The sequence below is a fragment of the Phlebotomus argentipes genome, unplaced genomic scaffold, assembly GCF_947086385.1.
Source record: "Phlebotomus argentipes unplaced genomic scaffold, Phlebotomus argentipes genome assembly scaffold_18, whole genome shotgun sequence".
Lineage (NCBI taxonomy): Eukaryota > Metazoa > Arthropoda > Insecta > Diptera > Psychodidae > Phlebotomus > Phlebotomus argentipes.
Window position 1 is genome coordinate 9,162,418 of NW_026776177.1, and position 12,669 is coordinate 9,175,086.

The 12,669-nt window shown below is 41.4% G+C and overlaps 3 protein-coding genes across 4 annotated transcripts in view; 1 reads left to right on the forward strand and 2 right to left on the reverse strand.

Moving 5' to 3' along the window:
• Window positions 1-7,107, reverse strand: part of LOC132260061 (neogenin) — a 28,079-nt gene extending 20,972 nt beyond the window's left edge. The window contains exon 1 of the mRNA XM_059757970.1: window positions 6,912-7,107. Within this exon, the coding sequence (XP_059613953.1) occupies window positions 6,912-7,014 (103 nt within the window). The 5' untranslated portion in view covers window positions 7,015-7,107. The remainder of the gene's footprint in view (window positions 1-6,911) is intronic.
• A 419-nt stretch (window positions 7,108-7,526) lies between these two features.
• On the forward strand, window positions 7,527-8,585 carry LOC132260784 (peroxisomal membrane protein PEX14). The gene is made up of 2 exons (XM_059759126.1): window positions 7,527-7,710; window positions 7,768-8,585. Exons 1-2 carry the CDS (start codon window positions 7,660-7,662, stop codon window positions 8,440-8,442), a joined length of 726 nt encoding a protein of 241 aa, XP_059615109.1. The 5' UTR covers window positions 7,527-7,659; the 3' UTR covers window positions 8,443-8,585.
• Window positions 8,586-8,658: 73 nt separating this feature from the next.
• Window positions 8,659-12,560, reverse strand: LOC132260783 (CTD nuclear envelope phosphatase 1 homolog). 2 transcript variants are annotated; one of them, XM_059759124.1, is made up of 3 exons: window positions 12,460-12,560; window positions 11,961-12,401; window positions 8,659-9,823 (listed from the first exon to the last, which is right to left on the reverse strand). In XM_059759124.1, the coding sequence occupies exons 1-3, from the start codon at window positions 12,556-12,558 to the stop codon at window positions 9,632-9,634; spliced, it is 732 nt and encodes a 243-aa protein (XP_059615107.1). In that variant the 5' UTR covers window positions 12,559-12,560; the 3' UTR covers window positions 8,659-9,631. The 2 variants fall into 2 exon arrangements, with proteins under 2 accessions (XP_059615107.1, XP_059615108.1); XM_059759125.1 differs by having other exon boundaries at window positions 11,961-12,392; window positions 12,460-12,558.
• Between the last annotated feature and the right edge of the window lie 109 nt (window positions 12,561-12,669).

The window sequence follows — 12,669 nt, forward strand, 5'->3', positions numbered from 1 at the left end:
ACAGTAGTCACAAATGCAATTTGTTTGATAACAGATATTCGATATTTGTTAAAGAAAACCTGAGGTATTAGTGTCTATTTCGATTCTAGGAAAGACATGAGCTTTGGCTTCAATTCATCGATAATTTCATATTCACCGTAAGAAATATCTGGCGAGAAATATTGATGCTAGAATGGAAACTTGTTGGGAAAGGCAACAAGTTAAGATTTCAAGCAATTAGGACCAAACTTGGACAACTTAGTATTCTGCGTATCTTTATTACTCCCTCTTCCAACTCATAAACTTCCCTCGCGCGTTTGCACTGTGAGTGTTAAACACAAATCTGTCCCTCGCTGTCTGTACAGAGTGCCAAGTTGTCAACATTATGAATACCTCTAAAAGTAAATATTGTTGAGATACAACAGCCAAGAAAAGATGCAGAGAAGAGACGAGAGAGTAAAAAAAATATCACGATCGGCAGGCGGTAATAAAAATAAATCAAAATGCAAATAAGGAAATTAAATGTGATTTCATACAAACACATCCCGAACATTGAAGGAGGCAACTTTAATACTATCATCATAAAACGCAATCTGGCAAATTGAATCTCTCAATATGTCTTTTGCGACAGTTTTACGCGATCTTCTCCATCTCTCATCTACACAATCTCACCCTTCTTCTCTCACTCGCCAAACGATCCACACAACTCACATAGCGTTTTCCAATGAAATCATAGAAATTAACATAAATATTCTATACATTCAGAAATGACCAACTTCTCTCTCTCGTTTACATTTTTACCCACTTATGCTGTCTCACTTGTTTTCCACCACTCCACTTCTCTCGTCGTGATACTGATTGATGAAATTGCCGCCACACCAATCTCCAATGCTCATCTATGCGGCATTTTTTCCGCTCCGGCGCCACAATTACAAATATATTCACTAACCCTAAATCACCAACATCAAGTGGGAAGAAAGCTCATTAAGTCATCATCGCTACTCATTGAACCTTCTCCGTTTCCTCCAACTGCCCGCCCGAGTTGCCTTCATCTCGTAATGCTCTGTATATATTGTTCTTGGCCTGACCTCGCGGATGAGACAAATCCCTCAACTTTTCGAGACTCTGGCAGCGACAAAAAAACAACAGAGCGATTTCGAGGAGCGAAAAGAGGAGGGCCATTCGTCATTTAACATCCAAAAACACCACCCCAAGAGTGAGATTTCTGTTGGATTACAAACTCTTCACTCACGATCCTCGTAAAACAATCACAAGAATTCCCTCTTTCTCGGCTTCTCTCACTCCTTTCTTCTCTCCACACTCGCATTCTCCTCACTCTACCAACCACTATTTCACTCTCCAAATGTCTTTCCTATCCATTTATAGTGGTTAAAATAGTAAACAAGCGACCGAGAATAAAACTTCCAAGGGATAAATCTTCAACTTTAGCGAAGCTATATTAGAAAATTCCATTGACCTCGCGCGCCATGTCAACTAAACTTCCCTCGACTACAATTTATACATTTAAAGTCAGGAAAAGGAATCAGAATGCCTCTTGTGAATGTGCGTAAAACGTCACTCTCATAATCACTCCTTCGCCATCAACTTGCCGATGAATACAATTTAATGACCGAATGTTTTTGCTTCTCATCAGACAGTTTTTTTGTCTTGTATGTGCGTCTCTTTTGATTGATTGATTAATTGACGATTCACCACAGCTTTTTGTCGGCCAGAGACATGAAATTAACACGAAGAAATGTATGTCACGCCATATTAATATTTCTCGCTTTGTTTATCTTCATTTTCACCATCACTTTTTTCTTCCTTTCCCACTTCCTGTATACCAAATCTGCCACACAAACATTCGCCAATTCTACATTTCATCAATTCTGCACACATGGCGACACACATGCAAATTGCAGCATGCGGGAGACAATTGCGACCGCCACTTAATCCGCTGCTGATCTCGTGCAATTCACCACCCGTTTGGAAAGTGTTGGAAAGGGAGTGATTAGTTCTTGCACAGACGAGATGCCGAGTCAAGCTGGACACACGCTTTGTAGCCCATCTATATGAGCAACAGAGGAGAATGGGTAGGAAAGAGATTGTGTGGTTGGAAGAGAGTCACGCTCGGGCATTGGGATTTGCGCGAACTGACTTTAATTTGCTGTTATTATCGTCATTATGTCTCTCAGTGAATTGCAGCACTGCAACTTATGGTGTGAAATGAGTATGTATTCAAATAGGGGGTATAAAAGTATAGAAAGATCATGCTCAATGTGAGAGAGATTGAAGAGATTTGGCATTTTCAAGTTCGCCACATGACAACACTACCGACTGTCCAGGACTTGATGCTGTTGTCAATCGAAAGCCTATGCAACTTTACGAATTTCGTCGTGTAATTCATAGAAATATTATCCTTAACATTTAATAAGACACTATTTTACCTTCTAAAACCCCTAACTATGATTTTTGTTATGAAAAATCGTCATTATTCATTCAAATCAAACTTCAAATCTCTGCAATTTCCAATAAAGTCACACCAAACTCAACACAGAGCGTGCATTCGCGGAAACAATGTCCGGTCGATCATTCAATTATCTCTGGAGTCTCATCGAAAATCATCTCTCAACTTGTTTGCAATTCAGTGAAATTATTCACACAATCGACTCCACGCCATAGGATGTCTCTTGTTTTGCTGAAACGGCTTCGCGAGGCAAGTTTGCAATATCGCGATTCAATATATTCCAAAACCGCAAAGGAATCACCTTTTAGCCAAACAGCGCAGGCAGAAAACTTTTCAGACTCTCAAGCAGAGATGTGAAAAAATGCCAATATAAATTCTTTGTGTATTCTATCCAATGTGTATGTGTTGTTCTCCGAAGGCAAAGCCAACCATATCAAGCTGAAATAATCTCAAATCGTGCTGCAAACAATACCAGAAACTCCTCATAAGAGATTCAAAGTGTGGCACACGAACTTATTTTCACTCGAAAATGCACAACACAGGAAATAATTCCGCTAAATTCAACGCTATTATAAAGTTTTTCCACTTTTAGAATTTCGCCTCAAAAATCTCCACCTATATAAATTATCCATTTGACTGCTCAAAGACCGAGAGAATTTTCTTCTCTGCATTATTATAACATCTAATATGCAAAAGCCAGCGGCTAGAGAGACAATGTTGCTTTAAACATTGTATGTATTTCAGTGGGAGTGCTGAAATTGCGACGAGAGTAAATTAAATGAAAATTCCAATTAACGCCAATTTCTGTGTAAATGAAATTTCTTGAAGAATTATTGATAAATACAACTTCCGACACTCTAAATTACCCACTTTGCAAGTGGTGTGCAATTCCTGCTTTTAATATGTTACCCTGCGCGCCAGCCAACAACACAAGACACTCTGTTTAGAAATTACACCATTTGAAGGAGAAATAACTTTCACATAAATTTTCAGTGCACTTTTTTCCTTCTCTGCCTCTCTTTACGCTCTTGGCATTTTTCTTTCCCTCTCTCACTGAATGATAATAGTGTCTCAAGGCAAAATAGTGTTGGATAATTAACAAGAGAGGAGATTTTCCTTAATGTCTTTTCCCTACATCTATTTTTTTTTATTCTGTACTCCTCATTCTGCATTGCTTAAATTCCCTATTGTGTGTGTATGTGGTTGCTTTTGAGCTCAACAGTAGATGGAATTCATTGATTTTCTCATTTCTGCGAATTTCCTCGCTTTTCCACGCGCTAAAATGAGTTTGTAGACATTTTATAGCCTCCATGAGCACTTCGTGAATTGGTTTTGTTCTCCTTATCGTCCATGGTAATTACTCTAATGACCAAATGGTTGAGAGAACGCTTCGCACTTTAACCTGAGTGTGAAATTAAGTGATTGAAACTATCGCTTTGCAGAAACTCATCAGGGATGGTCACTTCCTTCTGCAGGTTCACCTTTTGCCAGGCAGGTAGTCAAAACTCCACTTCCCAATTAGTAAAGTTTCCACACGAGCACAACCTTGAGCACAACCCGAAGAGATCTCATTTCCTCTCCTCCACCATCTCATTATTCAAATAAACTGATTTACAAAAGACAAAACAAGATAAATCCCAAAGACTTGTGCCTCAATTGCTAAAAATACCTGACAGACATAATGCAAAGGCCGAGAACCTGTTAATAATAAAAATCACGCGAATGTGGGGCTCGTTTGTGAGAATGTCTGGTGAAACAATAATTTTATATTTCTCATATCAATATACAACAAACTTTTATTCATCGCGCGCTGATTCATGCGCCATTTCATCAATTACTCACACTAATTCCCGTCTGCTGCACAAATGATCACTGCCATAAGAGTGATTAAAAGAAAATGTCACGATATTTTCTCATTTGGAAACTCTGTCGAGACAATATTTCGCTCCTGCCTTTCCTAAATTATCTCTCAAAGCAATATTTCACGGTATTTTGCATGCAAAATCCATTGGGATTTATCCATTGAGATATTACCAGAACGGTTGAAAGTTCAATTGCACAGAGCTTCACTCCTTTTTCCCCTCGCTTTCCGCCCTGCTGTTCTTTGTCAATCAATTAATAAGAAATAAGATTGAAAAGTGAGATTTTGCACAGCGAGAAAAACTCACGCTTTGCACGATCTGACCAAATTTGGCGCAACAATTTACCGAATGTAATAAGAATGTTTTACAGGAACATCAATGAGATTTCTTTTAGTCCTGTTTTCGGGTCTCTTCTCAATTTCTCTCAAGCGGAAGAATTTAATTTACAACTCATGCATGAAAATGATCAAACAAATTCTTCAAGATTATTTGTCAGGACATTCTTCGGATTGTCCTTCCTGCTCTGTAGGATTCCATTTAAGCAGATTCTCAACATTGACCATCAATTCCATTCAACCAACGCTTCAGACGAAAACCCTTTGAAGGCATGTCGAGTAAACGAAAGAAATCCCCGAATGGATTAAATTAAATACACTCTGACACTCCTTAAGCTTTCGCGGCATTAAATGATCACTTTTATTGGACGTATTGTAAAAGAATTACATTTTGAATTCACAAAATACAGATAAAACACTTTAAATACTCACGCTTTTTCTCTTATCAAAAGGTAACGAGAAAAAGCGTAAAAGAGAGAACTTCATTAATCAAATTGCGGGAAAAAGTTGTAGTAAAATAGATTGTTAGGGAAAAGATAAATGACGAGATTGATCAGTCGAAGGTGTGGATAAAGTGTGACGAAACGCAGAAGAGTTCAGCGATAAGGAAAAATAAAATGAATCGCTTTATTACTTTGTGTAACAATAAGTTCTGTGCAGAGTTGGAAATCGCGACCGAAAGCTTGTAGGGAAATTGCGAGAAAAAAAATCAATATGATAATTCTTACTATTTGCACTTTTTTCCCGCTCTTTTGGCCTCTTTTGTTGAGAAATCACAAGTCCAAATACAACACGATATCGCCTCTCTTTCCGCTGATCTTATCAGCGAAATCGCAAACATGAATTTCTTATTACACTCCCGCCCATCTAATCTGTACGCGCAATTCTGTTTGACGAGCAAAAAGCGGACATTGACATTCTTTTTCTTTCTTCCTTCACGACAAATGCCGCTGATAAGTAAGGATTTTTTTTTGTTTTCTCCTCCAAAAACAGCCAAAGAAATAAAATGCCACAAATTAGCATGTCAAAAGCACACTGTAAAGTTCAGAAATCTCGTCACAGACAGATTCTTATGTATTTAGTAACCCACTGAACGACATTGACAGCATTCTTTCTAATTGGAATGTCATAAAAAACTAGTTTGATAGCAGAAGCTCATCTCCAGTAGTGTTCAGATTCACATTTGCGTCTCATTAACATTCAAGAGCGCATTTGTATTAAGTGTCTTCAATCAGGAAGCTTGTATGAAGATGATTTGTTATCAATCTCGCACTATCTCACGGAAAAAAAGATCCATTAAGAATAGAATACAAATATCATCCGGTTGAACAAAGCCAAAGTAGTATTCAATGAAAGACGACGCTAAAAATTGAGGAATTTACTTCAATTTCGTATAACAAAATGCGAACTTTGGTGTGAAAACTCCTTCAAAAGTAATTTTATAACATCTCAATTGCTATAATTCCACGAAAGAACAGCAAATACTATAAATTTTGTCGAAGCTTCAAGAAGTTAACCAAGTTATGATCATCGAACGCAGACTTAAACCAGCAAATCTATGCCAAGCATTACGTAGATTTGAAAGATAAGCTACTCTCTTGGCCTTTTCTTCTCTGCCTGCAAGTTCAATTTACAAAATAAAGCCATTCTCAGCCCAGAGGAATATTTTCTCATCCCTCAAGCGTTTGGAGCAGTAAAAATTTATGCTTCTTGGCCGCATTTTGCAGAACTTTCCTGCCCATTCTCGGCATAATCGAATACCTGAGATCTTTGGGATTCCCAGCACGCCCTAAACTCTGCCATTGCCCACTCCAGGCCGGGGAATTGCGTCCAGTCAGCGAGTTTGCTAGTCCAAATATTTGCAACAGCCGCTCTTCTGACACAGAGGACAAGTGTTGCCGCTCCTCCAGGACAAAGGGAGCTCGGCGTGTGAAATAATCGCTTTCAATGAGCGAGTGTGATTAGGAGGCAGTCGCCGGGAATGGCAAACGCCTCCTCCGCCCCCGGAGAGGTTGATTTAAAGGGCGAAAAGAGGATGCGAAGAGGCGGAAAAGTCAAACAACGCAGAGTCTCGGCGACAAATCGATAAATACAACCCAAAAGCGGGTGAAAGACTCACGCAAAAGACATGCTAATGGCTAATTTGTGCCCCCGAATAGCCTCTCGAGGCACTTTCGGGAGGCCCGGCCGCCGGGAAGGGCCGCAGACCGGCATTTTGCAACGCAGATGGCCCAAATCCGGGCCCAATGAAGCGCTTACGAGACTCACCTTGGCTGCCATGGCATTTTGTAAACAGGCCGCTTAAGGTGAGGATGGTGGCCAAAATCACGGTATCACACCTCAATTTGCACTGCACTCGTGTCCCACGCATTGTCCTTCACTCGCTTGAGCACATTTCAGTGGGAAAAACACGGTCACTTGAGGGAAAATCGCGGAAAATCTGCAGCAAAACAACCTGCGCTCACGGCGTCCATGACAAGAATGATGTTGTTTTCGCTTTGCTGCTGTCACCCAAAGAAGATTCGCGGATACCAGTCGCTAAGAGGCGCTGTGAACATCTCGTTCGGGGGTTTTTCGACGATTTTCGGCTAAAATAACAGAGCGCCAATTCACCAAATGTGAGTATTCTACAAAGTGTCCATCGTTGAAATATGAAAATTAGTGTGAAATCAGCTTATAGGACTTGTGATTTGAGCGCAATTTTGAGCATTCCTCTTTACTTATACTTACTCAAAATGTATGAGTTTACTTCTGAGAAAATCAGTGGAAGCTCCTAACCATCAATTTTCTACTCGTTTGCAACAAAGTTCCGACAATCGTGATAATCGACACAATTGAACAAGTCGTTCAGTCGCAATAGCAGTGATTTCTTACGAGACTTCGGAATTAAAAAGTCACGACTCGGAAACAGTGCACGATCTTTTACTTTCTCTGGGGAAGCGAATTTTCCAGGACCCTTTCCGAGTGATCTGCACAAGAAGCAGCCTTCAAAATTGAGGTCCAGGTCCACATTGCGATGGACAGCAATCCGCCGGACACAGCCGCGCCGCCGCCGCGGGAGAATCTGGTGAGAGAGCCGCAGACAGTGGCACAAAGAATCCCCTGACCATCCGATTCCCCGCAGATCAGCACCGCCGTGACCTTCCTGCAGAACCCCAACGTGGCGCGGAGTGCACTAGACCAAAAGCGCGGCTTCCTGCGGTCAAAGGGCCTGCGGGAGGATGAGATTGAGCTGGCGTGCCAGCGCGCGGGCGTGTACAGTCTGGACCCCAAGCAGATCCATACGGTGGTGAATATGAGCTCGGGCTACGCCCTGACGCCTCCGTCGCTGTTCGTGCGCATCCGAGAGGCGCTGCAGTCCGCGGCCGTGTTCGGCGCCATCGCGTGGTGCATCATTTGGCTGTACAGGAACTATATCGAGCCCTTCCTGTTCGGGCGCAAGCGGCGAAAGTCCGTGCGGGACTCCGTGACGGAGCTGGAGGACCGCGTGCGCTCAGGCTTCACGGACCTCAACGCCGAGGTGGCGAAGCTGCAGCACGATCTCGACCGCGCCGTTCAGCGCAGCGCGCTCCACGAGGAGATTCTCACGATCAAGTCCGAGGTGGAAGCCGTGAAGGGCATCTTGCTGAGCCGAAAGCAGTTCTCGCAGGCCGTGCCGCCCTCCATTCCCGCCTGGCAGCTGCTGGACAAGGCGCAGCACGCGGATCATGACAAGAACGACGACAACGATACCGGGTCCGGGTCCAGCGAGACGGAAGTCGTGACGAAGAACAGCGACAGCAGCCTCGAGATCATGTAGACGATTTTGTACCAAATATTCGGGGGCATTTAGCGGGTTTTTTCCTTGGGTTTAGGCTTCACACGGAGCTTCACTCCTCAAATCCACAGTCGAATCGTTCCTGTGAAGATTAGTCATGTGCCGTGAATAAAGTCTTTTTATACATTTGCAGGCTTTTCAGTCCAATCTCTGCAAATTACAGATTTCTTACCAAATATTTACAGCTCAAACAAAAGATGCGTTGACACTTGATTTATTTGTTCAACATGTTTTTTTTTCCTTCATTCTTAAATGATTCCTTAGAATGATTTTACAAATCTAAATTGTGTTGATTCTTCCTTTGTACAGAGCTTCCATGAAATTTATTCACTACTTCCTCAAGATTTCTCTCATCGCAAGTAAATAATCTTCCATGACACACAGATTCTATAATTAAACATGTGTTTTTATTCCTCTTTGTCTTTGTCCTTTTTTCATCTCTATTATTATTAACAATTCACACTTTTATTTGCTGCTGAGAAAGAAAATTAGGTTGAAATTGAATTATTTGTATACTTTCGCATTACAATTCAAGAATTAATATTACAAAATTTCATTTAATAAGAATTCTCACCTCAAATTCCAAGTATTTCTTCTTAAATTCTGTTTCTGATCGGATGCAATTAAAGTTCTCCCCCTTCTTTTATACCTTGCAGAATACTTTTTCTCCACACATTTTTTCTGTCATCTCTTATATAAGATTTCTCCTACATAATTTAATACAGCTAATAATTGTATTCTTAAAGTTTAATTTAAAAACGTATATTTACATGTTTCATTCCTTATTCTTCACTTAAATTCTCTTAAGATCCCTCTTATACTTTCTTCACTTCTATCAAAACTAAATTGTGTTTTCAGCATAAAATTGGCTCCAGCAAAACTCAAACAATTCAACTTCTTCATCTTGCACTGGATCAATTTCAAGATTTTTTTTATAGAAATAAAACTGCAAAAATTCACGAGAAATGTTCCTGCTCTCTCTCTTCAATTACTTAAACTACATGGTGGCATTTTCCGCTTGTTCCTCTCCACACCGAAGCGTCACAGCACCATTTAGTAATAAAACAGAAGAATAAACCATACAAAAAATGTACGAAAAGAGTTCTGAACCTTCTGAGCGCAACTCTGAAGTGCGAAATGGGCAAAACGAGGCAATTCTGCGGCCGTCTCATCACCACAGGCGATGCAGGTGCAGATTCCGCGAGAGCACGGACCGGACGTCGTTGGTGAACCTGAGCGCGTCCAGCAGCGGCAGAAGCGACAGCAGCGCGATGTCCATCGGATCGCAGAACCACGACTTGATGGGGATCGCGTTGTTTGGGAAGCACCGATAAGCGCCAGGTGAATTGTCTATTATAAATATCTGCAAGGAGGAGAAGAGCAGTGTTTTGGTGTTCTGTTTCAACAAAAATAACTTCCTACCAACTGAAACAACACCCGTTCTTGCCTTTGCTTAGCTTAGAAGAAGTCAAAACATCAAAACAGACGGTTTCTTTTGCGTTATTGTGCTGTTTGCCGGATTTTTTTTTACTATCTTTGACAACGAACCAAAGAAATATTGCTGTGGAATTGAAATGCATATTATTCGGATTGGAAAATGAGTGAAAAATCAATCTTTTATCGGTTTATTCAAAGGTAAGAATTTAGTCATTGCAAAAACCGGCAAATAATCCGAGAAATTCGCATGATGCAAAATAAATTTAAGGTAAATTTATGCAAAACTCCAATAATTTAGGAAATTCATGTTCACCGTATTTACTCCAGTGTTCTAAAATTTATGCTAATATGTTAATGCAAATAGACGAAAAATCCTTTAGGCGATGCCAAGAAGAGCTAGTGAATGTTGTATGCAAAATGGGCCAAAAATATTTTAAGCAAATTAGCATTGCGTCCTTTCTGAGGGAAAATCAATATAATTATGCCGAAAGTGAAGGAATTTTCTCCTTCAAAAAATGCTTGTTCACTTTTCCTTCACACACACACGCCGCAATTCATCCACAGTCAGTAGATTTCCTTCCCAAAAAGTGTCTCAATTCACTTAACCGTCGAACGGCGATGGAATTGTAAGACAAACAATGCGGGAAAACTCTATGCATATGAATTATGTTGGTGAAAGGTAAACAGAGAGAAAAGAGAAGAGCAAAGTGTGTTTGGATGGAAAACATTGCGGCGTGTGTAGATTGAAATCCTGCGCCGCTTGTCCAGGAATCGACAGATTTCTCTGTTTAATTGAATTGTTTCCATTCCTCCGGCCTTCATATCGTTTTTATTTTCATACACAATAAGGACTGAAAGGGTTTATACCTTAATTGAGTGGAATTTCTATTCTTCCGGCATTTCTCTCTGTGTGGGAAATTGGGTCAAAATACTCTGCAGCATTTTTCTTCCAGAAGCTCAATAAACCACAGAAAACATTCTCAAAATACAAACACTAAATAAATTATGGAAATATTAGTGCTTAGCAAACAATGGGAAAATCGCTATTTGAAATTTATGTGAATTTCCGACTGTTTTGTCTGAGTTGAAGCCAGAAATAACACGGGAAAAGTGGAAACAATATGAATTGTACGTGATGAAGTTCCTCGTTTTCGCCAGCATTATGAATTTTATTAACCACATTCGACTTGAACTTGAATTGCTGGCCGAAAAGCTGACGAAATCACCAGCAAATTATGCATATCGGCAGTCGCGTTATCAGTTTTCTGAGGTGGTGTTTTTTTTTATCAATCTCACGAGCAGAAAACACTGATATGGCAGCGATATGGCAATTTGTATCGATTCAAGATTGACTCAACACAATTAAATGTATTTATTTGTTGAATTTTGCCCTCACTATCGATCGCTCTGCAGAATTTCTTATCACGACTCTATCGAGCTTTATTAGTTTTTCTTTGGCGGCAACGAAGGGTTTTTTATGTGACTCCAAATCACTTTCGGGGTAATTTTTCATAAAGATTACGAGCATTGATGAGTGATTCTCCCATGACTGCAATTTTCATTCAATTTTAATCGATTCTTCAAACTATTTTCTTGAAGTTTTCTCTCTGATATGAAATCCATTCGCAAAAGATGGAAAGTTGTGAACTTGCTAAGTTTTTTTTTCTTGAGCAATTGGCATTCATGTGTTTTTGGCTTTTTGCCGGAAAATTAATGGCTTTTCCCAGAGAGGGCGAATTTGAGTATATTGCAATGCTTTTCAACCACACACGAAAGCCTGTGAATGTCATTTCTTTACCAAAAATTGATCCTCAAGCGCTAAAACAATTCAATAAATTTCAATTCGTGGACTTGAATTTCACCCATCACGCAAGGAAAGCAGTCAAATTACGCATGATTTTGATGCATTTAACGCTATTTGTGGAGAATTGCAACTCAAAACTAGTGACCTAACAACCCATCTGCGGCTCGCGCGTTTCTTATCGCGTTCTTTCGCTGCTTATCGGACTTCTGCACGGCTGCAGCTGTTCGGAGTGCGCGCCATGAGCGTCCGGAAGACTCACCCTATTTAAGTCGTTGCAGATCGCCGAGAGATCTTTGGTGTACGAGCCAAAGTCCGGCGTGCAGTGCTGCCTGTAGTAGCGCCGCGTGAGGATGTTGCGGCCGTTGTCCAGCTTGTCCGCCACGGCCGTGCCGTAGATCTCCATGCTGGCCGTGAACACGACGATGTCGTACCACTGCGACACCACGTCCAGGAAGAAGTCCACGTGCGGCCGCTTGTGCACGAAGAAGCGCACCGGGTGGCGGTCGATGGTGACCTTCACGGTGAAGTCGTGCGGCGTGCCGGGCTTCACGGTGTTGCGCGGCGCGGCGTCGTGGTGCGAGTGGATCAGCGTCTCGTCCAGGTCCAGCACCAGCGTCTTGCGCTGCACCATGCTCAGCCGGTGGCGCGACACCGGCGACAGCGGGAAGGGCTCGTACTTGACGGGCTGGTACTGAACAAACTGAATTACTCCACATCAATGGGGGCGCGCTCACGACACTCCGCTAGCGGATACTTACTGCTCTCACCTGACGGTTGAACATGTAGCAGATGCAGGTCCATATCTTGGATGCCAATATCAAGAACTTCCGGGCGTTCATTTGAACGTATGAAAGCATGATTTTGGTGGAGTCTTCAGTGTTTGTATTTCACTTCTCTCCCCACTTTTTCACTCACGGCCACTCACTATCGCCTCCTTATCTCTCTCACTCTCTCCAATTGCCACCAGA